This window comes from Platichthys flesus, chromosome 5, assembly GCF_949316205.1.
Source record: "Platichthys flesus chromosome 5, fPlaFle2.1, whole genome shotgun sequence".
In the NCBI taxonomy this organism is placed as follows: Eukaryota; Metazoa; Chordata; class Actinopteri; order Pleuronectiformes; family Pleuronectidae; genus Platichthys; species Platichthys flesus.
In genome coordinates this window covers 4,981,900-5,008,912 of record NC_084949.1, presented here as the reverse complement: position 1 = coordinate 5,008,912, position 27,013 = coordinate 4,981,900, and the positions used below count along the sequence as shown (strand labels likewise).

The 27,013-nt window shown below is 41.6% G+C and overlaps 1 protein-coding gene across 1 annotated transcript; it reads left to right on the top strand.

Annotated features, from left to right (window-relative positions):
- The first annotated feature begins 8 nt into the window (after positions 1–8).
- On the top strand, positions 9–24,492 carry LOC133953374 (coiled-coil domain-containing protein 40-like). The gene is made up of 19 exons (XM_062387280.1): positions 9–201; positions 887–993; positions 1,708–1,777; positions 2,108–2,241; positions 2,381–2,464; positions 2,733–2,952; positions 3,646–3,803; positions 3,923–4,045; positions 4,838–4,959; positions 8,550–8,793; positions 8,907–9,089; positions 14,846–15,091; positions 15,457–15,670; positions 15,965–16,134; positions 16,228–16,319; positions 21,334–21,454; positions 21,573–21,761; positions 21,843–22,001; positions 23,100–24,492. The coding sequence occupies exons 1-19, from the start codon at positions 9–11 to the stop codon at positions 23,349–23,351; spliced, it is 3,081 nt and encodes a 1,026-aa protein (XP_062243264.1). The 3' UTR covers positions 23,352–24,492.
- The last annotated feature ends 2,521 nt before the right edge of the window (positions 24,493–27,013 follow it).

Genomic DNA, 27,013 nt, shown 5'->3' with positions numbered 1-27,013 from the left:
GACACATTATGCCTCATGAGGAGCAGGCTGTGGTCCCCATGAGGGGCATGAGGGGCACTGGTCCTGACAAGGTCATCGTTATAGTGGAAAAGGTCCTGCAGTGGAACAAAAACCGGTACACACACACACCGAGCTGCCTTCCCGACGGAAGTTTGCGGTTGCCTAGCAACGTCGTTGCTGTGGTTCATCAGTTCTCCGCTGGTGAGTGTTGCTGATGTTAGAATGAAAGGTATCATTACTGTTGACTCGTTCAGAAATGTGCTGTTGTTATTGTATTTGTTCAGTGGCTTACGTTAGCTGTCCACTATTCAGTAAGCGTGTTACTGAAGCTTTTTGCTTTAGCTCCATTGATCATTCATTAAGCTCAGGCAAACAAGCTACCGCTAAGCTAATATCTGCTAATCAAAGCTGGTTAAAACTAAAGTAGCACATGTCAGGAGAATAACAACTGTATGTACGTGCTTCACAATTGACTGATGACCCAAAAAGATAAAACAAATAAAAATGCTGACATGAAATACAATAGAAAAGATTTAAAAAGCTTAAATAACAATAAAAACAACTCCCAATAAATAAAGGAAACGTCAGTGAAGGGGATACAAACATATACCAGTAATAAAAACAGACTAGAATAGAATCTAAAACACAGATGTCATAAAATAATGTTTATTAACAATAGTTAATATAGAGCCACGCTAAAGAGATGAAGGTTTTATCGGTTTCAAGCCTGTGTTTAATGACATTTGTGGCTGCTCTCGTCCCTCAGGTTGTGTTCCAGCAGCTTGGAGCTGTCTCACACATTGGAACAGCCAGCCGACTCACACCAGACCTGTGCTGGTTCCTCCATTGGTAGCCTGTATGTAAGACCACTTGTTCGTCATAACAGGTCCAACGCAGAGTGCTATGGAAGGAAGCTATGGCCAAGTTGACGAAGACCCTGAGCCACAGGAAGGAGAGGCTTCAGAGGACAGGGGAGCGACTGACCCAACAGAGGTATGCTGTGTGTGAGGAATCAAGACGAGTCAAGCTACTGTTTTTTCTTTTATGTTTTAACTCCTTTATAAAGCCTCTGTGAAGACAGGTGCCGTGATGCTGCACTAGTAGACTACTTAATTTCATAGTATAATCTGATGAGACAACAATTTCCAGCAGCTGTAAAAGTCAACCACTGCAAAACCACCCTGTCACAATTTAAGCACAAACTATAAGATAACAGGCTTTTACTCCAACCGCTCCCATTGCATGGAGTGAATTTCACTCAATGTCATGTTATCCTGATCCTGTCATTTTAGACGATCTTGAAATGAGATCAAAAAGACTAATGTCAAACAATAAAGTAAGGTTAAAAACTAAATCACTTCTTTAAGCATCAGATTACTTAAAATTTTGAAATTGATGATTCCAGGGAGCAAAATTAGACAAAGTTATCTCTAAATAAGGAAATATTACAATTCTCTCTGAATTTATTTCTTTCTAAATTACAATCAAATAAACAAAAGTACATAGACAAATGCCTTATCCTATTTTAAGCAGCAAAATTTGCTTGTTTTGAGTGAAAGGATCTTAATATCTTGACAGTGTGGCCTTAAACTTCACAGGAAATGTCTGTGTGAAAAAATGGTAATGTTATGTTTGTCTAACAATATACAATGTCTATATCATAATCTATATCAGGAAGCTTTACACATGCTGTTTTATGTGTGCCAGTGTGACTCACAGGATCAGACTGGACCAGAGCCTGAAGACTCGGCCCCTGAGCCTGACCCTTCCCTTAGTGGTGAGGATGAAAACTTGCCACTGGTCGGTCACACAATAAACCTGCTGGGATTTAAAAATCTATATAAAGTTGTCACACAACAAAGCACTGATCAATACATTCACATTTATAAATAAACAGGAAAAGTTACGCAGAAATTATTTACAATTTATGTAAAGTAAGGTACGTGAAAAGATAATTTAGGTTGGTTTGCCTACGATTGCTTGGTTCAAATGTTATTGCCATTCATTAATTTAGTAATGAAGTTCATTATCACACAACAGTGTTGATCCTTTTTTACATCATAATTTGTTGTTTCATTTTAAGAATGACTTATTTTCTGTCTTTCAGTGCAAGACAACTCTGCTCAGATGCCGGTGAATATTAACCTCTCCAACCTCAACATGTCAGAAGACATGGAGGATGAGGAGCCACTGCTGCAGGAGGAGGGAGAGGAGGAATTTCTTGTTCTTGATCCTGAACATGTGCGTAGTATCTCCTTAATATTGATGTGATCAGTAGTTGCCTCCATTCATAACAGTTTGAATTTTGAGTGTAATTTAATAATATTAGATTTCGTCATTTATCAATTTGTCATTGTTTCAACGTTTCATCTTTTTACAGCCCCTGGTCAGAAGGCAACAAGCTGCTCTGAACAAGCAGCTGAGAGAGGAGCTGGAGAGGATCGAGATTCAGATAAAGGAAAAGGTTGTTTACCTTTCTTTAACTATATGTTCTCAGTATGTCCAGAAGATGGTGATGTTGAGTTGTTTAGAATGTGGACTATTTTTGGATTGTTATTTCTTTGTGCAGCAAGCACATTTTAAGGTCCAACATGAAAATATTGTCAATGAGATTGTCTTTGAGAAAGAATGTGTTCAGGACAATAGAAAGCCAGAGTAAAACTATCTGGATACTTTGTTCTGACTTCTGCTTTTGCTCTTCCTCCTTCACTCGCGCTCTACCTCTGCCACAGCTGGGAGTTGAGAAGGCAGAGGCCAGCCTCATACAGGAGAAAGGCTTAAAGATTTTCAGGATTCAGGAGCAGCTGGCCAGACTCCACACAAGGCTGGGGGAGCATCATCAGAACAGGGAAAAGGCGGAAACCGAATATCGTCAGGCCCAGGATCAGCTGGAGGCAGGGAATAGACACTTTTCCAACATTAGCAGCCAGCACAGCAGAGCCAAAGCTGATGGTGAGCCTGACTTTCCATTTGGGGATCTTGATTCAGGATTACATTTCTTTTTCACATGTTGCACCATGTACTTTATACGTTTATGAACAAGATTTCAATTAAAATCTATTATGAGTCTTATGTTTGGAATTATGAGTGAAAAATACCATAGTGAAGTCGGGCCTGTCCTTTACTTTAAAAAAAATTGTGAATTGTAATATTATTATTTTCTTGTTTTAAATTTAGAAACCAGTCTGTATCCCCAACAGCAATTTGTATATGTCAGTATCAAATATTATGATTATTAGAAGTTGGAGATCGTTTTTTAGTAATCTAGAGTAAGATTATATTGTAGCTTCCTTTGTTCTGCCTGTGAAGTTAACTTATATATGCAGATGTAGATAAAAACACATGGGTCTAGATTTTAGTGCAACCCGATGAGACAAATTGCAACATAAAGCTAAATCACAAATTAAATTAACTTTATATTTTAAGTTTGATTGTTTACACAGAACATTCAACAGTTAAATCTAAATGAAATAGATTTGTGCCTCATCATTTCAGTGCCTAGTTGGCTTTGTATGAACATACTTTAGTCCATTGGACATAAACACTGTTTAAGCACCAGTAAGACAGAATCAGTGTCAGACCATGTTTCCAAACTAAAGATCTGAGACTTAGTGTTAATGTTTTAGCGCTGTGTATCTTCTCCAGTGTCCCAGCTACAGGCAGAGGTCGACAACTTGTCGCTGCACCTCGTCTTCGCACAGAGAGCCTGTGAAGATCTGCATTCTGACGTCAAAGCCAATAGGACCACCAGACACAAAGCGGGAGCCGAGAAGAATCAGGCTGAAGAACAGAAATTGAAGCAGGTGGACAGGATGAAGTCGGGCACATTAACAATATCAATTCATTTGACACTTTAACTGTATTATACATATTCATTGATTCATTAATTCACTTTCATTGGTTGAACATTTTTTGTCATCAGGATTTATATGTGGAGCGTCTGACGAAGGAACTGGAGAGGCTGACTCAGCAGGTTGCCATGTATGAGTCCAAGGCCTGTGCTCAAGCAGAGGAGACACAGGCAGCCAGACAGGTCCTCTCTGAGGTAACTATAGGATCAAATAAGACAGTTTTAACTGCATATGTAAGGTCAAAGTGCCTTAGGCATCAACCTTGAATAGTTTCAATTAAAGCTTCTTTAAACAACTCAATCATTTGCAGTTAACTGACAGGATTAAAGATTAAAGCTGCAATATAGTTTTGGCCACTTAACAACAGTGGTCCAAGCTGTAAGAAATAAAATGACACAAATGTCAGTGTTAGAAAACAATAAATAAACACATTTTGTACACTAAAAGTTGGAGTTGTGTTTTTTGCCACATAATGAATACAAATCCAACATTTATCCTCCTTTTAATCTCCTGAGAACATCTGGCTCCTCAGCATCTCAATGGGGCTCTGTGTTTTCCTGCAGTTTGTTAACTATTAGCAAGGGATCGGTTAATGTGACACCTTTCATATTACACATTTAATCCAGTGTTAGTGTAAAGATATTAATTTCTGTGCTTCCAAACGATTAAAAACATAAATCACATTACTGCGATCAATATGCACAAGTTGTTTGGCAAAAACAGTACTGTATATATTGCAATAATTTATAGTTGACTAGTGAGATTATTATGAGATTACATGCTTGATTTGATATCATGAGCCTGTCAGTATCACATGACTCAAGTTAAGCACTAAAGTCAGGGTCATTGTCCCCATTCATAAATTCTCTTCTAAATGTAAGCTTCTGATATACATTGTTTGATTCTTATATTATATGAGTGTTGGTGAAGTGTCTGTACAACACTGGCATTGCCACATGTCCACACATGTTTGTGTCTGTGTGCAGGTGGAGATGGAGATGGAGTCTCTGGTGATGATGCGTAAACAGCTGCTGCAGCTGTGGAACAGCAGCGTGTTGAGCTTGAGGAGACGAGATGAAGACCTCAGCAAGATGCAGGAGGATGTGCGGTGAGAATTAGGGCAAGAGAGGGATGATTATATTAATATGCTACTGATAGTTAAAAGTTAAAGTTAAAAGTTAAAGTAGCTTTATTGTCAATTTCTTAACATGTTCAGAACACACAAGGAATCGATACAACGTTTCCCACTCTCCCACAGTGAGACATATAAAGTGCACAGGCATAACAGATAACACAAGACATTTCTTAATACTAAGTAAACATACAGAATTTTTTAAGTACAGCAGCATAAGGTTCTCTAAAAGTGTAAACGTAGTGATTAAAGTGATAAGGTGCAAACAGTACAAGAGACAGTTTGTTGCAGAAGTAAACATACAGACTTTTTTAAGTACAGCAGCATAAGTTTCTCTAAAAGTGTAAACGTAGTGATTTAAGTGATAAAGTGCAAACAGTACAAGAAGTACAAGAGACAGTTTGTTGCAGAGTCCTGAGTGTTTTTAGTTGTTTGGGGGGGGATTTAATCCTCCAGTGAGACTAGAGGATATGTCTGGGGGGAGTGAGGGGAGAGAATTTAGCTTCCTGACAGCTTGGTGTACGAAACTATTTCCGAGTCTGGTGGTGCGGCAACGGAGGCTCCTGTACCTTCTTCCAGAGGGTAGGAGGCTGAACAGACCGTGTGCGGGGTGGCTGGTGTCGCTCACAATCGAGGTGGCTTTCCGGGTGAGGCGGGTGGTGTAAGTGTCTTGCACGGAAGGGAGTGGGGCACCAATGATCTTACCAGCTGTGTTGACTATGCGTTGCAGTCTCTTCCTGCTGTGTGCAGTGCAGCTACTGCCCCACACAGTGATGCAGCTGGACAGGATGCTTTCAATGGTGCCCCGGTAGAATGTTTTCAGGATGGGTATGGGAGCTCTCGCTTTCTGAGTTTGCGAAGGAAGTAGAGGCGCCGCTGGGCTTTCTTCACCAGTGATGCAGAGTTGGTGGCCCAGGAGAGGTCCTCGCTGATGTGCACCCCCAGGAATTTGGTGCTGCTCACTCGCTCCACAGCAGCACCATCGATGGTCAGTGGGGGGTGCTCAGTGAGGCTTTTCCTGAAGTCGACCACCATCTCCTTTGTCTTGCTGACATTCAGCAGGAGGTTGTTGTCTCTGCACCAGGTGGTCAAGAGGTTGACCTCCTTCCTGTAGTGGGTCTCATCGTTCTTGGTGATGAGACCCACCAGAGTTGTGTCGTCCGCAAACTTCACCATGTGATTTGTGCTGTAGTTTGATGTGCAGTCGTGAGTCAGCAGGGTGAAGAGCAGGGGACTGAGAACACATCCTTGTGGATCCACTTGAAACAAGCTATTGTACTTCAAACATGTTGTAAATGTAATGTCTCTACTGAAAATATGTTTCACAAAAAAAGATGGTGATAGTGTTTTTCTCAGTGACAGATTGTTGCCATCCTCTATTTTTCAGGCTAAAGCTTCAAGGGAAATGAAAACTAAACTATGATGAATGCCCCTTATCAACTGTTTCAGCATATGCAGATCTATGAAACTGCATATTTAGATTGTATTAGGACATGTCGAGGTGTGGCCAATAATAATAATCTAATAATCTGTCTTCGCCGAGTCCTGACTTGCCAAAGAAACAGCTTGATAACTATGTATTATTACCTCTACCAAAGAAATAATGTTTTCATGTTATTTAGCAGCTAATCAACAACTAAATTACTGAATTGATTTTCATAAAATTTTCCAGAGGAGTTTGGTTTATGACAAGGAAGAACAATTCAAATTTTGGAACAGATCCTGATAAAAGTGCGGATCCAGGATTTTCTTTTTCGCTTCCTTTAACATAACAAGAACGGCCATCAGCCTTGGCGGAGATATGTGCTCTGTAAGCGTCCTTCTAGTTTTACATTGGATTTTCCAAAGAACAGAGAGAAAGATTTCAGCTTAAGCTTAGATAGAGGCCAACACAATAAACAACAAGTCCATCTGACTAAAACTAACTAACTTCCCCAACTAAACCAAACAAGATTATATTGCATTACATTTCATTTAGCTGACGCTTTTATACTAAGCGACTTCAACTGTGAGGGTAAAAATCCAGAAAAACAAGAATCAAGAGAGTACTAGTTCTTCTAGAAAGCCAAACTACAAAGTGCTATATGTAAGTGCGATTTAAGTGCTACTAAATTGTTGGTTTAAACTTTTATTCAAGGTATAGTCTGAAGAGGTGTGTTTTTAGATGGTGGCGGAAGATGTATAGACTGTCTGCTGTGCCGATGTCATTGGTGAGCTCGTTCCACCATTAAGGAGCAGGGACAGAAAACAGTCGTGATTTTGTTGAGTGGGTAGCTCGCAGTGAGGGAGCAATGAGCCGATTGGCAGATGCAGAGCGGATTGAGCGGACTGGGGTGTAAAGTTTGACCATGTCCTAGATGTAGACTGGACCTGATCCGTTCACAGCACGGTACGCAAGTACCGATGTTTTGAAACGCATACGGGCACCCACTGGTAACCAGTGAAGGGAGTGGAGGAGCAGAGTAGTGTCAGTGAATTTAGGAAGGTTAAAGACCAGTCGAGTTGGTGCATTCTGGATGAGCTGCAGAGGTCGGATTGCACTAGCAGGTAGACCTGCCAGGAGGGAGTTACAATAGTCTAAGCGTGAGATGACCAGAGCCTGGAACAGAACCGGCACTGCCTTCTGAGTGAGAAGGGGGCGTATTCTCATGATGTTGTGCAGCATGTATTTCCATGAGCGTAATTGTAGCAGTAATGTTGGCAGTAACAGAGAGTTGACTGTCGAGTGTCTCACCCAGGTTCCTAGCATACTGGGTGGGGGCTTACATGGAGTTGTCAAAGGTAATAGTGTGTGAGAGCCTTTCCCTGGAAGGAAAGGTAATTCAGTTTTATCAATGTTAATTTTCAGGTGGTGTGCAGACATCCACTGAAAGATGTCAGTGGATGTCTGCACACCACCAGACAGGCAGAGATTCGTGCTGCTACCTGTGTTTCAGATTGGGGAAAAGAGAGGATTAGTTGGGGGTCATCAGCTAACTTGTTTATATATATTTAGATATATATACATTCTCTTTTTTAAATATTTATATTCCATTTTATTCTATTTTACACTATTTCTATCTTATTTATTGTATAGGTTGTAATTACTTGAGCATTGTTAGAAGAGAGCCTGAGACTCAAGCATTTCACTGCCAGCAACTGCTTAATGTTATTGTTGTGCATTTGACAGTAAAAATCTTGAATCTTGAATGGTAGGAAAAGCCATGTAAGTGAATGACAGAGCCGAGAGGGTTGGTGTACAGAGAGAAGAGGAGGGGATCTGATGAAAAGACAACACCAACACAGAAGCTGGCAGCCTGGCAAACTCTACAGAGATACAAACAATGGTGTATATTTAAAGATGTCACCTGACAGGAGCCAATTAGCTGAAGGATCTGGTGTCGTCAGCCACTCATTTCCTCATCCTTGTGCCCCCCTATGTGCACACACAAACACACACACACACACACACACACACACATACACGCACAATGATATTAATGACCTGAGATATAAGGAATGGTGACAAATATCTAAATGAAAGCATGTGTTCACACGTGCTTTTCTGCTGTTTGTGTTACGCAAAGCAAAAAAGAGCACCAGGTGATCTTAATGGACAGAGAGATTGAAGGCTTCAAGAAATCCACCTCTGAAGAACAGGAGAAGAATGAGGCACTGACTCTGCAGCTAAACTGGTCCCAGATGGATGGAGCCACCTCCGGAAATCTGATCAGTCAAAAACAGGCCCAGCACGAGGCTCTACAGGCAGAATACAGCATCTGCATCCGCATCCTGAGTGACTCCGAGAACACCCTCGACAGGCTCACGAAGGTGGAGAGGGGGCAAAGCCTTCTGTGTTTGTCCTGACAGTCGTTCTACTCTCTCTCCCTCGATAACCATTTCACACACTTTCTTTACCCCTATCTTCTCCTTCGTCATTCTAGGAAACCAGCAACCACCAGGCTGAACTGAATAATCAGAGGAGGCAGTTGGAGAAAGAGAATGCTGTGCGTCTGGAGCTGGAGGACAAGATCATGACCCACATGCAGCAGAAGCTTACCCACAACAAGGCTGCCAAGTACTCCCAAAGGCTCACCAGCAAGAAAGCTGAGCTCAAGAAAGAAAAGGTAAAGATGTCATTTTGAAAGATACAAAAGATTACATTTCATTTAGCTGACGCCTTTATCTAGAGCGACTTACAATAAGTGCATTCAAACCCGAGGTTACAAACCCAGAACAACTAGAAACAAGAAAGTAAAATTTTTTCAAAAATAAAGCAAAACTACAAAGTGCTATAAGTAAGTTCCAATTGTTAGTTTAAAAAATTGCCATTTAAAATCGGATGGCGGGCCGCAGTTGGCCCGCGATTCGTAGTTTGGACACCCCTGATTTAGAGCTATCGGACAGAATACCTCACAGATCAGTGGGATCCTAACCGCCACTCTGGGATTTAATTTGGAAATAGAGGTTTGAAAGTGAATAGTTTTTTTTTTGTAAGTGATCTCCAGTGTGCTCTGTGCACTCTGTTGCGAGATGGATTAATCATCTGGCTTCAGTTCACAACCCCACATCTGTATCGTCATTTTTCTATCTCCAAAATGCTGGTACACATGGTTCTGACTTAGCGTGAAAGTGTGCACATTCTCCCGTCAAGTTTGTTTTTATAAATCCCAACCTTTGCTTGAGAAGTCGCTGAGCACATTTCAGGCCCCGTTTTGTGCATAAGCAACAGTTACAAATGAGGCCCCAGGCCTTTTTTTGAAAGAGCTCTGTATCAAGTCAAATCAACAGTTTATGTCAGAAGTAGGGATGAGTGAGTACAACATTATCCCTATCTTTACAACCAACTAGATTATCCATATCAGTATCCTTACTCGGAAGGGGCAAGACTTTAACCGAAAGTGGGCGGGAGAATTGAGAATTTAGAATTGAGCTTCAGATCAATGTTTGTGATCAAAAGAGTTATTGCGCTATTCAGAACAAATCTTTTTATAAACTTCAGTGAATCAATCTACACAACACATGTCGTATTAAGAAGTATTAACTTCGATGCAGGTTGTCATAAATATACTCAACTCAACGACTAACTTAACTACGATATTACATGTTAATATCCTTGTCGACAGAGCGGCTGTGACAACGACAAGATTGCGTTATGCGGATTGGTACTTATGCTCATTCATAATCAGTACCAAATACTTGTTTCATCCAAGTATTCAGCTCAACCCTAATCAGATATTAAATCTAGCTCGGAACAGCACACTTTTAATTTAATGATGAAGAGGTGGATGAGTATTTCACACACTTTGAGCAAGTCTCTGACACCTTGGAATGGCCAGAGGAGTTCAGGCCATTTATTCCATGGGCCCAGACCTGAAATTTCACATATCGGTACCATCTGGGTGGGCAAATTCTAGTTGCTATTTTTTAATTGTTATACATCCCTAGATTATGTTTTGATGTGCTTTTTAATGGTTATTACCTCTTGAACAGAGAGACCTCTATCGGACTAACGCGGAAAGATGAATTCTGCAGTCATCATGTCATGGATAACTGTACCATTATACTATTATCTCGTCTCCATTGAAATAAACCCACCAATAAATACTTTTAATGGCCTCCTTTGTACTGGAACAGTTCACATTATCAATTTTATAAGGATGTATAGTCTACTTTTGCGCAATTTGCAGTTTCAAATAATATTATTTAGTGTTTTGTTTCTTCAACTACAATATTAAGTTAAATTTAACCAAATAATAGTCCCTTGGTTTGTATATAATCAACCTAGGCCACTAGGCTACAATAATTATGATGATGAACCATTAACACGATGGGAGGTGCCTGCTCCTCTGACTGTCTCCTCAAGTCGGTCAATGTTGTCATATGCCAGTGCTGTGAACATACACGGATGAATGTTCACTGGAAGTGTGAGGTCATCCTTGGCAAGCTCCATCTTCTGGAGACACAGTGCTGTATCAACCTCTAGGACAGTGATTTTCAACCTTTATGAGCCTATATAATACATATAGTTAGTAATATAGGTTCTAAATGTATCATAAAGCACAATTTTAAATCATTTCAGCCCTTTATTACTCTTACCTTTAATGGGCACAAATTGAATAAGATTTATGAAACAATCTTTGATTTAACTAAACTTTATTTAACAGAGACATATTATGCCCATATTACCAGTTGATGTGGTTTCCTTGGGGTCTTAATGAAATATCTGTCACATATTTTGGTCAAAATACCACAATGATCATTTAAAACAGCACCTTTTTACCCTGTCTAAAACAGCCCAGCTCAGATTGACCTGTTTTGAGTGCCAACAGCTACTCCCACCGTTTACCCGCGCTTCATTGAATTTCTTCACTTTGACATTCAGAGAGCAATGGGCAGAAATCACATCGCGTCAACACCCACCGTGGGCCTTCGCGATGCTTTTTTTTAATTAATCAGTCGGATACCTCTGGTCCGCACCAGTTCTAAGTCAGCTGCTAGGCGCCAGCCGAGGCGCACCCCCGGAGGGGGCCCCCCCGTGCGAACGGAGGGTTCCCCCAGCGGGCGCCGTAGCTGAGGTGATCCGCAAGATGGGCCCGACACACGTCCAGAGTCGCCGCCGCCACCGCTGTACCCGGTTCCCTCCAACGGCCCGCTTTTCGCACCGGCGAAGGACACCACCCCACAGCCCAAGAGAAAGAAAGCCCCCCCAGCAGGGACGCCGTGAGGCGCCGCGGACGAGGACCCCACTCCCCCACAAGAAAAACCTTGAGGTGTGCAGCACACCGAGCTTCCGCCGGCACTGAGAGGAGGAGGACGGGGCGAATGCTCCCCCAGCCACGGCACATGCCCAGTGGTTTAACCACAAATACCAATGAACATCGGCCAATGATATCGGTGAAAGTCAAGATTATTACCGATGTGCAGATGTCAGTAAACGAGGCAAATATAGGCCGCTACCGATGTTCGGCCGATACATTGGTGCAACACTAGATATTGGATAATTTCCCAAGGCACACCTGACGATCTCTCACGGCACACTAGTGTTCCACAGCACACTGGTTGAAAATCACTTCTATAGGACCTGCGAGTATGAAATGCTATGTCCAAGCCGGTTTAGGGTATGGATGAGTTCAGTGTTCCCAGTTAGAGATTTTACGGCGAACAGAAGAAGAATGAACTTAAAGTCAGCAGTGTTTGCAGGAAGTGAGTGACAGATTCAGGAATAATGTTTTCATCCTACTCTACATCAGGTGGCCACCGTTGACTTATGTCTTGCTTCTTGATCTCATTCCTCAACTGCAACGCTACCTTCTTCACAGCATCCCCAGCTTTGGCAAGCTCACTCATAGTTAGGCAGTCTGGGTACAGAAGTAGCCTTTCCTTGTCGTCAGATAAGATGTGGATGGACCCTGCCAGCTCACTCTCCAACTTGAGACGAAGATGTTTCTTGGCAGAGTCTTTGACCTGGCTGAAACTAAGAGAGTCCATTGACAACACTAGTCTTGAGGTCAGGTCTGTCATAGGTATTATCTCTGGATTGGAAAAGAGTTCATTCCTGATATACGCAAGTAGTTCTTCATAGGCATGTTTCTCTGCTGCCTCATACTGTGTTTCTGCATTCTCTCCTTGTTCAATTCCACCAGAACTTGCAACAGACTCTCTATGCGTGTATCCACGGTAGCAGGACCTATGGTAATGCCCCTCAGCAGCAACAAGTTCTCTACTCGTGATAGCAAGTATCCTCTGGTCGAGTTGGCTGGTTGCAGCTTTTCTGATACGATCATCAGCGCGCAACTCTGAACATCGTGTAAGCGGTTCCCTGGTGTTTTGACTCTTCTGGTATTTACCTACTTTCTGACAGAATATACAATGATCTTCAAGTACCCTTGAAGTTCTCGGGGCATCTCTAGATAATCTTCTTGCAAGTTGTTCCGCAGGCTCAACAGAGGCAGCTTTTTGGTGATTGAGTCCAGGAGCTTCTTCATGGTGAATATGCTACGGTATTTCCGATGGTATTTAACTGGGGGCATCTCTCCCTCACCCAGGCCTTCGGCAAGGTCCAAAATTAGGGCATGTTGCCGGATTTGTGTTGCCTTCAGTAAAGTCTGCCACGATTCTAGATTCTGGGATGACACTAGGTAGGAGTCATCACTGGAGCAATGGATGATTCACGTCATCCCTGCCTGCTTCTTAGGCACGCTGCTGTTTTTTTCTAGCCTGACATTGTCATACATAATTCCAGTCAGAACATGAGTTTGATATCGCTCCATTGGGCTGTGATTATGGGGCATGTTTCAACCGTTTAAAAAATGGCGACGAAGGAGACCAGGCCGAAGAAGCGTGTTCATCTGAAGCATCAGAGAAAAGAGACCGGGGGCCCAAGCGCTCTTTGGTAACTTGTTTGATTACGTTACTGTTGATCATCTGTCCATCATCGTATAAAGACCTACCTGACAATTTGATTGGTCCGAAAAGCTTTTGTTCGGGCATAGTTTCTCTCCAACGGAGCGATACCAGACCGAACTTCCCGACCTCAAATGTTGTGGGCAGGGCTAAGTTCATCTGGCATCGAGGCTAGGTTTCTTCAATCATTCTTTCAGGACAGAAATTTAAATTTCTCTTCTGTTAAAACCTGAAAGTAAATGCTCAACTGCGCACGATTGTGGTCAACCGAATACAACAATGTACATAAGTGTATATCAATAACAACAAAACGTGCATGAAAAATCTAAATTTATTCTTTTCAATAGTTGCAACATTTGACTTATACAAATAATTTAGTAAATGAACAAAATTGTATCACTGTTAAGATGATATTAGCACGTTAGCGATATGGGGGAGCACTGATGAGTGAAAACGGTAATATAGCCCTAAAATATGAAAAACTGATTTTGTGCAAGGGTATTCATATATTAATAGACTTATATCAGTCCTAGAAATAACCTAGCATAGGTAAAGTTTTGCCCCCCCAGATGGTACCAATATGTGGTCTAGCCCATTGACTAATTGCTTCCTCAAACTGTGCTATTGGAAAAAATGTGTTTATGTATCTGTGTATGTTGCTCAAAGTTCTCTACTAAAAAACTGTGAAAGAGGCATCCTTTGTGCTTAGGAATTGGTGCCAGAAACATAACGGCAGCAATTTTGTAAATTGTTAAAGATTGAGTCTCAAACTCACATAGAATTTGCAAGGTACCACTAGTGTTTCTTTGAGCATTGGTGTTTGGATGGCTTGACAAATCTTATCCTGTTGGAACAGTTAAAAATTTGTGTTCATGAGAGAGTTGTGACTGTCATGTTCTTTTATCCCAAGACATGAGAAGAGAAGGAATCAGTTTGGTTCAACAAGTATTTATTTAGAAGCAATGAAAAGGTAGGAAAATGGACAGCACAGCAATGAGCACCAAAAGCACAGCCCCGGCCCTCTAGCAGCACGGGGAAGTCAAGAGTCGTGGCGGGTATGGTACTTATAACAGTAGGTAGAACAGGATTGGTCAATAACGAGAAGGAGTCGGCGTGGTTTAGACTTGGTTCTTCCTTGATGGTGCGCAGGCGTAGTCCCAGCCTCTTGGCACTGGAATCCGGATATGATGTGGAGCCGCTCCCAGTTTATGGCTGGTCAACACAGCGTGAACAAGACTTATGATTGCATGTTGCTAAATTTCTATAAATAAATAAGTTTATGACGACCTAACCTTTTAGAACTTAAGGACCCATTTTGTTAAGTTTTGTTGCAGTGTTTAGTGTTTTGTTAATTGCCCCAACAGCGGCCCCTATGTACCAGGTTTTGTTTGTCTTGGGGTGAGACGTAACACAAAGTATACAAAAACAATTTAATGTGACAGTATTGTCTCTCTTATTATCTCTCTCTCCCCTTTAGATCTCTCAGCTGTGGCAGCTGGAGAATGAGGTGGTGACAGTAGGACTGGAGAGCATTGAGGTCAGCCAGCATCTGGAGAGCCTCTCCCTCGCTCAGGAAGCCCTCGATGAGGAGATCACCAAGTACAACAAGTTTCTTACGTCCAACCAGGACAAGATTTCTTCCTTCCATACACTGATCGAACAGAAGGAGACCACCATTGCCAACTACAACAGAAAGATCAGTAAAATCACAGCCAGCACTGGGGTGAGAGATCTTGGAGTTGTCTGTTGTTTATGTGTATTATTCAATAATAAACTATTTGAATTTTGAAGTACATTAGAAACAATCTTAAGATTCAGATACAGTATATAGTAAAAACTGATTATCTTAGGATGTGATGACACCAGCTTCAATGCCTGTCAACAAGCTGACTTTCAAGCTCATAAGTACTAATTAGATATTACTACATCACTACTACACTATTACATCAATTCCAACATTATCACTTGACTCAAAACCTGTCCATAGAAAAGGCATAAACACCTGCCATGATGACGGAGATCACAATACCAACTCTGCTCTTGTATAATTACATGGTATCTTTGTGATTTGTTTGGCTACTTTTCCAGAATGAAGACCTAAGTCCTCTGCAAATCAAGGTGGATGCGTTGAAGGCTGCTATCGAGGAGCTGGCAGCGAATATCAAGCATGACCAGCAGCTCTGGATGAAACGTCAAACGACTCTAGTCGGATTGACGCGGGAGATAGAGGCCAACAGCAAGAACATGCATAAACTGCAGATAGAGCACACAGTCATGCAGCAGAAAAAAATACATTTCAAGAGTACGTAATATTCTTAAAAAGCACACACATGTATGAATAGGTAAACAGGTCCAAGTCAGTTATTAACAGGCTACTAATTGTCTTTAGCTTATAAATGACATGTCTGAGAATGTAGCTATTATTTTAGCTGAGTACATGTATTTTACAAAAAATCTTTGAAAAACAGATACAATTATAACTTTATAGCAGTATGCTGTATATAGTGTAACTATATAAAGGGATTTGCAGATACTATGGACAACCTGTACACTTCCATCTGCGGTCACACTCTGATGCCCTCTCCACCCCCACCAGATCAGATTGAAGCAGAGCACCAAGAGCATAGAGATCTGGAGAAGAACACAAAGATGTTAAGAGGAGACCTGCTGAAGCTCAACTACATGCTCAGCAAGAACGGGCAAGTCAACCAGGCACTGGAGAAGGAGAATGTGCTGATGGAGTCAGATTTTCTCCAAAGACTTAAGGCATGCCATGGCTGATAAATTCAGCTTTAATTGTTTTTATTCTCTGCACTCTGTATAGTAAATGATATTAAACGTGAAATATAATGTGTTTAGGAAGCAGAGCGGGACTCAGTGGAGATCCAGATGATGTATGAGAAGACCCATGATGAAAAAGAAAGACTCCTCAACAGTCTGGTGGAAGCTGAGTGAGTTTTTGCTTGTTCGGGTTGTGTAAAGATCTGTGCCTGTGTGACGATTCACTGGAATATTTTTCTTTAATTATTAAATATTTGACAACAAAAAAAGCCTTCAGCATTTTGGAAGACGTGCATAAGGTCTGTTTTTCTTTGTACCTCCACACTCCCCCACTGGCCTGTGCTTACATTGCTCCATATGTAGGGGAGAGCGGGGTAATGCCAGACATCGGGTAATGTGAGACACCCCCTGTATCTAGGCAACGGAACACATTTGTGGTCATTTGACCATTATGTTTTCAAGCCCCTCCCATTCCCCCCTTGCCATGAAGGAGAAGTTGGTGCTGGTGCTGTGGAAAGTATGTTTCTTGCTTTGAACTTAATCAGCTGTTGTGGCAAAACAAATAGAATCAGGCAGAAAAACTTATATCATACATGTTGGTGAACTTCCAACATATAAAACATGCGATTGATGCTAGCTGAAGATTAGCCTCAATTGCTAAGAGAGGTGTTTGTTTCGAAAACGGTGGCTGTGGGGTAAAGTGGGACAAATGCTGTGAAGCACAAGTTAAGTTTAGTCTTAAACATATTCTAGTGTTATATTACATTATATATGTTTTATTTTTAATTTCATAAACATTGTAGAAAAGCCATCATGCCAAGAAACTACACCAGGAAGACAACCTGGGGCCAAACACCCCTCGCAGAGATGGAGAGTGTAGCCGCTGAGGTCATGCAAGGAAAGAAGTGTTACGGTTTGAAGGAGGAGATGGACCCAGGATGCAGAGGTTGTAACAAAAGGGCATTTAATATCCAAAAAGGTCTTAAATAAGACAAAAACAGGAACACTAACAAAAGTAACACTGGCGACAAGGCGCACGGAGAACTAGGAAGTAGGAGAAGCTGGACGAGACAGCAGGAACAGACAAACCATTTCTCACGACGTGGGGAGAAAACAACGAGTACAACCCGACAAAGGGCTTGGAGGACACAGAGGCTTAAATAGACACAAGAGGGAAGGCAGGAGCAATTAACTACAGGTGAAACACATGAGGACTGGGAAGACAATCACCGAAAGGAAGTGAAGATAGAAACCACACACAAGGGACAGATACTACAAAATAAAACAGGAAACAGAAAAAACACAGATGAGACTGAAATTAACAAACTAAAGTGACAGGACACCACAAGAAGTCCTTAAGAAAAGCTGGAAGGGATAGAAATATTGATTAGGCAATAAAGAAAAAAGAGAAAAGGAAAGTAAAATCAGTAGTCTGGTGTGCAGTAGCTGAGTTAAAGAGAATATTCACAGATGAGATGGAGGCATTTGAATACACATATAACTGATATATCATTTAACCTCGCCTGGAGGGGAGGAAATGTAAAAAATGTCCCACATAACCCGCTCTCCCCTATACCTTTCTGTGACTTAATCCGAGGTATTGGTACCCCTAAGATGATATATTCATCGTTTAAAGTGGAAAAAGCTGCTGCAATGTGTATTTCCATGTCCTCTCTTGTGCCTCACTCTGGCCCTCCAGACAGAACAGGTTGTTTTCGCTTGGATCGTTCATTATTTATGAGCCTATCCTCTGATTGGCTGTCTTCAGGTTTATCACCGGTCTCATTCTGGCTCATTGCTATTTCTCTGCTAAACACAGTTGAAAGTCATGTTAATATGTTTGGAAACAGCTATAGAAGACCAGCCACATATTCACAGTTGGTTAAAACAGGTTGTTTCTGAACGGTAAGTTACACCGTCCTCATGTCTATTCCAGTTTTAGTAGGACACACTAGACGAAAAGCAGAATTTCTGTCAAGGGAAAGCTCTGTGAACTCACCTTGCAGTTAATGAATGTGTACAGGACGTGAGTTCCGTATTCTCCAGCGACGATAACCGTAGGGAAGCAGAGTAAACATACTGCGGGGGGGACGCGGAGCAAAGTTGTGATCTAATTAGCATATGAATCGGAGTGAAACTGCTGATAAGAGCATCTCTCGATTCACCATTGGAGGAAACCACAGACCCTTGAAACAAAAAGTCACTCGTGATTGCCTGGTAGAAGGGTTGCTATTGGTCACCCTGGGTCATTGCAGTACACATATGGATAAACCCCTCCCATACAATATTAATAATAAAAATGTATATCTAGTTGTTGCAAATAATGTATATATTGATATATATTATAATTTATTAGTACGCCTTTACCAAAAGCAGTGCAGTTAATTAAGACTATACAGCCATTCATGTGATGCTTGATGTGAACATATTGTTAAGGGAAAAAAACATGAACAAGGTATATGTTGAGTCAAAGCTTTATTTACATACAGCACAAATATTGTACAAACACAACTGGCCTAGCCAATGAAAAACTAATCAGGTGAAGCTTTAAATGTCTCTTTGCAGCCTCTGGGTCATATGTTCTTTGTGGGACTCTGTCTGAATCTGCCCCAGTGTGTAGACGTCTGTGGTGTGTAGCTGTGAGATCCAGTGTAGCTTCTAGTCTTATCGGAAGTATGGCACACCAGGTCAGTGAGCTCCTGGCTGTGGAAGGATGGATCCATGTCATCTGTCCCGCTTCAATCAGCTGTAAACACAATCAGTACAATTAGCACAGTTCAATGACAACATACACCTATACATGTAACTGAAAAATTATCTAATTGTAACCCAGATCTCCTGGGCCTGAGTTCGTAAACACAAAAAAAATGAATATGATCTCAGAAGATTATTTGAAACGAATCTTATCTTTTGTTTAAATTCCTCTAAATAATATTAAAAACCACCACAACTGTATTTTAAAAGTAAAAAAAATGAAATTGTTGTGAGCTCCTCCTCTGTCAGGAAGTCAAATATTTACAAAATAAAATAAATGCAACAGTTATATGAAATGTAACTTAGGAATTTTCTCAAATGCACAAAATAAAATACAGGGTCTCTTTAAATTATTTAAACCGTTCCTATGGATTCTCAATTTACCCTTTAATAAATAAAATCTTTACCTTTCACAGGTCTCGGAATCAAAAAACAAAACAATTCCTATCGACTTTAAATTAACTCACAAACATCACATGTGGGCCCGCTCCAGAAATTATAAACTCAAGACTCAGTTGCAGGCCTGTAGTGATGCTCGGGTTCGGTGAGGCCTGAAAACTATTATGGCCACTTCACTCAGTCAAGAGCATAAAATAAAAGCATGTGCATTGTTCTATCAGTTCGATACTCACAGGTCCAAACGAGGAGCAATTGGGCAATGACAGTCACAGATAAGGGTGATGGCAGTCACAATCCAAACACAGGCAGAACACAACAATGAAAATCCGGGGAAGAATAAAACAGCAGGGTCCATCCACCAGCAACCATCTCAGGTTCTCTCTCCCTCTCTTCACAGACGTCCGTCTCCTTTAATTACATGAACTCTGTTGAGCCATAATATCATCACGCTAAATCATACTGACTTAACATTAGCCTGTTTTAGCATTGAAAACAACAACAGTGCTAAAGCTATGATATCCCAACACGTGATGCTATGTTAGTGGGTGGCTAATTACATTACACTTCGGTCTTTTCCCACTACAACATTAAGTTACAGCTCACAATTTAGGGCATACACTTTATGTTTACCTTTGGCAGGTTACATAGAAGAGTAATATCAGGACCACGAGTAGTCGACCTCGACGACACCTCTTAAATGTTTCCAACAGCACTACACTTTCCTCAGGACTCCGGACAAAATCTCTCTCTCTCTATCTCACCTGCTCAAAGCATACTGAACCACCTGCACTTCATGTCCCTCCCCATAACAGATGGATGACTTGGACTGGCTGTGAATTTGCTACAACCCAATGAGAAATGCAGAAACTGAATGACTGACACACAACTGAGAAAAAGTTAGATTTCACATTTAAAGCACTCAAATCAAGTTTCTCATCTTCTCAATCACAGAGCCTTTTAACCAAACATCTATTTATTGATTTATTTTTTTAACTGTAAATAGCTAAACTTATTAACTGTACATATTATATTTATTACATTTTATCCCGTATTTAACCTTATTTTAACTACTTTTGTTAATAATATGAACTTATCTAATTATCATGAACTTTCTCTTTTAATACAACATTTGTTATGCTATTTTGAGATTCATTTTATGCACTGTATCCTAATGATTTTATACAGGGCTACATAATGAATCTAACCTTACCCCCTTCTTGTCCGATGACTCCTGAACTCCTCAATGCTGATGCATTGCCGGTTGGATGTACTGTAACTTTTTAACTAATCCCACAGTTGTTAACACGCTTTTCAGATCTAAGAGTTAGCTTAGAAGTTAGCAATGGCTTCTCTCTCTAGCTGGGTCTCACCTTAATTTAGGGACTGTGCGACGAGCCCATCAGGTGATGTCGTGTTTTGTCGTTGCATGGTCGTTTATCCTAAATATGAGATGAGCTGAACTCGGTTTGGTTCAATGAAGTATTTATTTAGGAAGCAATGACAGGGTATGAAAAGTTCAGCAAAGCAATGGGCATCCAACACACTATCCCAGAACTCTAGCAGCCCTGGAGATGTCTTGAGTGGCATCAGAACGGATCCAACAGCTGGCGTCTGTATATCTTATAACAGTAGGTAGTCCATCCTCTTGGCATTGGAATAAGGAAGTGACCAGGAGCCACTCCCAGTCTCACGCGCCTGATAGTTGCTAAGCGAAATGTTCTCTTCATCACAGGCTTTGACACAGCTGATGCCATGTGGGCCATTGGTGTTGACAATTGGAGTTAAGAATATTATGTTCCTGCTATATCGGCCTTACGTTCTGTTTGTACAGACATTCAAAACAATCTTCTGCCTGTGTACAAACCTCTGGTGCACAAGCAACCAGCTGTGACCCACACAGTGAAGAGATGGTCCAATGAGGGAAGAGTATATAGGAATAGAGGAACAGATACAGGATGATAACATTAGCAGCGTGTTTTTTTACATGCAATCCTTTGTTGGGTTCATGTGTTGTGTGCGTGTGACTTGCAGGTGGCAGATCATGCTGTGGGAGAAGAAGATCCAGCTTGTAAAAGAAACTCGTTCAGCGTTGGACTCTGAGTTGGTCCAGGGAGAAATCCAGATGATGAAGTCTGAGATACATCGTATGGAGGTAAACCCTGCACACACAATAAATAATCATCGAAGCAGACAATAAATGTTAAATGTTATTGATGATATGTGTGCTTGTTTCAATGTTTGTTTAATCTCATTTAATATGTGTGTGTTAGGTCCGTCTCAACCAACTAAAGAGGCAGCAGGAGCAGTTGCTGAGGGAGAGTGAAGAGACAGTGGTGAGGAGGGAGACTATTGCTAACCGTAGAAAGGCCATGGTCCACAGCTCACAAAAACAGGCTACAAAGGGTGACCTGAGCCGCCAAGCACAAGGCCTGCGGCGCAAGATCAAGGACGTGCACAAGGTAGGACACATGTCATGATCGTCCATTTCTGCATATGTACCTGAAGCACTGTTATCTCATATGCATTATTCATCTCTTCAGCATGTGACTGAGTTTGAGCAGGTGATCAAGGACCAACAGGAGACCCAGAGGAATCTGGCTGATAGGCTTGCACAGCAGAAGCAGCAGCTGATAGAACTGTGCCGCCACAGCTGCACCCTGGACCCTGAGTTTGTTGATCACGAGGACACTAAAGTCAGGGTAAGGAGCAAATACTGTGCATGAATACATGGTACTATGTGAATATACAGTAACAGTGCTTTAATTCATATTCATGTATTGTACTGGTATGCACCTGTATTCTGAGTGTCACTGACTCCTCACTATATTGAAATCTAATACACAATACAGTCTTCTCGTTTAAGCTGCCGTACTATATTATAGCTGACCTGTGTCAATCAAGTCTCCTTTCAGAAGCTAAATATGCACCTTCTGTCTACTGCCGGTAAATTTGGCTATTTCTGTGTCGAAGGTGTGGCGAGAATATTTGTTAAAGCACTGTCCAGGTCAAGTTAACACATCTGTAGATTTACTGTCTAGAGCAGCGGTGCCCAACAAAGGAGAGGCGGTGGTCTAGTGGCAGAAACTTGGACTATGGGCAGAGAAGGTCTCTGGTTCGTCTCTGGTTCGACTCCACAGAGAGACAACAAAAGACGAACCTGGATTGATCTGTCCAAAAATCCAAGAGTCTCCCTACCCTGTCTAGTGCCCCTGAGCAAGGCACCTTACTCCCCCAACATCTGCTCCCCGAGCGCCGTACATGGTCGCTCACTGCTCTGTGTGTCCTGCACCAGATGGGTAAAAGCAGAGATACAATTTCCCTACCTGCATGAGTGTGCCTTTGCATGTCTGTGCATGTGTTTGGGACTAATAAATGGATCTTAAAAATCTTAAATCTTAAAATACGTGGATCGCAAACTAACAGTCGATCGCAAAGGTAGTGTGGGTATATCGCATCACGCATGCTAGATATACCCGCGTGGTGGCGGATGCCAACATGAAAAAAAAATGGGGGGCTACGACCCGTCTTGGAACATATTTGTGTTGGCAGCAATGCCAATATGCTTTATTTGGTTGGTAGATCATGTTGAGCTTGTCATTTCAAAAGCAGCTCACAAGCCTGTAAAGTGTGGGCACCCCTGGTCTAGAGCATCACAGTTTCGACTCTTGGAACCACTCCCACTTGAGGCATACAGTATATAGTCAGTCATTCTTTTCCACTTTCTGACATCAGTTTGAAAACATAAGTGAAAGCTTAAATCAAATGTTCTCTCATTCTTTATATGTCCCTCCCTCTAGAACTTAGACCACCTGGTGACTCTACAGAGAAGGGCCAAGAAGCTGCAGGGGGTGTGCGAGGGCCGCTACAAGGCTTCGTCCACCAGGGACTCAGTCAGAGCCGCTCTGCAAACCCAGACTGAGCATGTGCACGCTACCTCCGCCATCTTGCACCGAGTCTGTGAAGAGTTCCCCCAGCACCAGGGGCCACTCCGCAGGCTAACGTTAGCGTTGGCAGGTCGTGCTCAGGCCCTAGATCAGGAAGAATCCTGAAAGTGTGGGAGACAATATAGACATGAGAGTAAGGATAGTGAGTAACATGGGGTTTGGATGAAAAGGAACAATTACACTGAAATATAATTAGAAGTGACTGTGGAGGTGGCTGGTCAGAGCACCTCCAGGTGAACCAAGGCGAGTTGATTTGCGCAGCTGATGTTAGTTGGCCAATTAACTCGCACTGGATTGAAAAGTCCGCAGCCAGGCTGCCACACATGAGACTCAGAATAGACACCTGAGCTGACGAGAAACCTGCACACACTGCTAGCCAATTCATGTTTGCTGTTCTCACTAATAAAATCTGAACTAAAACCAAATGGTTTGTCTCTGGCTGCTGTTGGGAGAACCAGTTGGCAATGTCATTTTCCACAGTCCTCAATTAAAGTTCAGACTGTTTATAAAAATGTATGTTTATATTCCTCCTTTTGAACCCTGCAGCCTTGTCTCATACACTAATGCACTTTAATGTTACAGTATATTCAAGACTTTCTGTGAGTTTGAAAATAAACTGAGGAGGCAGCGCCACACAAGTTGCATAAAGGGATAAGGTTCCTTGAAATTAATGTAATTTAGAGCTAGAAGAGGGGAGCAGTACATGTCCTTTTCCCGGGGTGAATTAGCACAGCCTGGCTCCTCTGTTACACAGGCGATGTGCTTGGGCCTGGAGCAAATGTCCATGTGATAACTGTCATAAGTGATAACTATAAAAGTGTGTGGAATAGTGATGTGTAGTTTGTGAATGATTTGTTTATTTTGAACAAATCCTTACAAGGACTCGGGAGTAACGAGTCCTCTCAAAGAGAGATTCATTCATTTTCTCGTGAACGCGCATCGGGACTGTTGCACAGGCTGATGCAGGTCACGTGAAAAAAGATCCAAAGACTCATATCCGGCAGATGAACGAATCATTGATCCGACGACACGGTCGTTCACCTCCCGGGTACGAGTCTTTGGATCCTATTCCACGTGACCTTCATAGGCTCAAAAGAGGAAACAGTTACCTCATTCCCTTACGCGTGACCGCTGTTTTAGAAAGACGTGAATGATATTCGTTCACAAGTCATACTGACTGGTTTTGTTATTTTCACTTAAAGTTTAGTGCAGTGTAATTGTTTGCTGTGATAATTAAATGCCACTGTGATAATAAATGACAATTTAAAACCATACAAACTGTCATGTTTTACTGTATTTAATAGAGGTTTTCTTTAAAAATATGATTCTACCACACACAAGCTGTCATTCATGGCTGTCTCCAAGGGGACCGTGGCCCTTCCCCACCGTTTTGCACTAGGTGACTTGCAAGCCATCTAGAAGTTAGTGTGTCGCTTTGAATGAAATGCCAATTAAGCAAATGTGATGTTTTTATTGTAACCCAGATTCCCAATATTGCACCATGTTACATTTATATGTATTTATATTTCTCAACACGCCCAAAATGTTGACATAAAGATTCATAATACTGTAACCAAACGTCACTTTACGTATTGTAAGTTAAAAATAACTAGACATTGTCTCTTCGCCTAGCTGGATCTGGCCAGAGAATTTCATCAACATCGCAGGCAATGTTGTCATTAGCAAGACACCTTGGAAAGAAATGTCTTGAATGACAAATCCATCCTTGCATTGCTGCTACCTCCATCTGGTCACAGGCCTCCTCCATGGCTTGGTTGAGGGGTACCTAAGCCTGGAGACGGAGATCATATACCTTCCACCGTCATGCCGAGAAAAACTCTTCTATAGGGTTGAGGAATGGAGAGTATGTTGGAAGATATAGGACGGTGAAATGTGAATGTTGCTGAAACCAGTTCTGAACCAGAGCAGAGCGGTGGAACGACACATTGTCCCAGACAAAAATGTATTGCATATGATCGATTTGATTTGCCGCTGTTATGTTGTGCAATTGGTCCAAGAATGTAAGTATGAGTGCTGTGTTGTAAGGGCCCATATGGGCATGGCGGTGGAGGACCCCATTCTGTGTAATGGCTGCACAGAGTGTTATATTACCCCCACGTTGCCCTGGGACATTGACTATAGCCCTGTGGCCAATGATGTTTGTTACCCTCCTTCGTGTTCTCGTCAGGTTGAACCCAGCCTCATCTACGTAAATTAACTCATGCTGGATCTCCTCTCCATCCATTCGTATCTCTCTGAAAAACAGTGTCAGGCAAAATTGTGTAGTTCAGTGTAGATCTAGTATACATATTACAGTACAGTAAAAGACTGAGACAGTATGCAAGATCACACTGCTAAAGTGAATACATACCTCTGCATAATCATGCCGCAGTCGTTTCACCCTTTCGGAATTGCGCTCGAAAGGCCCTCGATAAATTTGCTTCATTTGAATATGTTTATTTTTTAGGATGCGTGCCAGTGTTGATGTTGAGACCTGATGGATATCGTTGAAAATGGCGTGGTTATTGACAATGTCAGCTTGGAGCTGCTTGAGCGTTATAGCATTGTTGGCCAAAACCATGTTTACTATCTCCCTCTCTTGCTGTTCTGTGAACATAGGAGGCCTTCCCCCTTGTCATCCCTGACCCTCAATCCCTCAAAAAAAACAGTATACAATAGTACAGTAATTTCACAGGAAAAGGTAACAGAAGTACTGATAGTGCATAGAATACAGTACTGTAAGCAGTTACTGAAACCGTGCAGATGTTTTTGATATGATGATATTTTTACCTATTTTCCAGTCGAAATGTTCTCATCACACTTGCCACTGTATATCGGCTTAGATTTGGCTGTACTCGCAGTCCAGCCTCCCTCAGCGTCAGGCCGTGGTTGACAACGTGGTCAACCAGTGTTGCGTGGATCTCATTTGTCAGATTCTGTCCTCTTTGAGCACCTTCTTGTCTTCCTCTTCCTCCTCCTCTTCGTACTCGTTCTCCTCGTCGTCCTTGTTCTCCTCCTCCTCGTCTTACTCTTTCTCTGACTCTTTCCATTGTGCTTGAAGAACGATGAACTCACCTGCTGCTTTTTATAGTGCTTATACACCTGATTGGTGTGTCTACATTTAAGCAAATGAGTGTTTGCACACCTGATGACTGTGTTGAACCAATTGGTTGGACGGTGTGGTAATTTGACAGTGCTTTGGTATTGCAAGGACATGACTTCATGATAGATTTTTGTGTGTAATGTATGTTAAGTGTGTTTAGTGTTTTGCAAATCACAGTGTGTAGAGTTTTGCAGTGTGAGGTTGACAATGTGCTTATAGTTGTGCAAATATGGGCTGATGTTTTGCTTCTTGAGTGTAAGGTTTTGCTAATAGTGTACTACTTTTAATTTTAGTGTGTAAGCAATCCAAAAAAACTGTAATAATTGACTCTTTGCATATAATAATAACACACTTTACATTATAGAAAATTTAAAACAGTATACAACAGTATGGTTTTTTTTAAAGTTAAAAAAGTTTGTCAGGCAGAGCTTTGTAACAAAATATATATATATATATAATATATCTCAAAAAGGTAGACATAAATAATGTTAAATAAAAATTAAGTTAATTCACACTCTTCAGCCACAGATAGATAACAATAACAGTAATTAAATCACACTAAAAACCAAAGAAACATTCTGTAACAAAACTGCAGTTTAGGGCCTGCTCTAAGGCAGGCTTGCATTTAAGAAAACAAGCTCCCGGACCTTGGATGGGCTGAGTC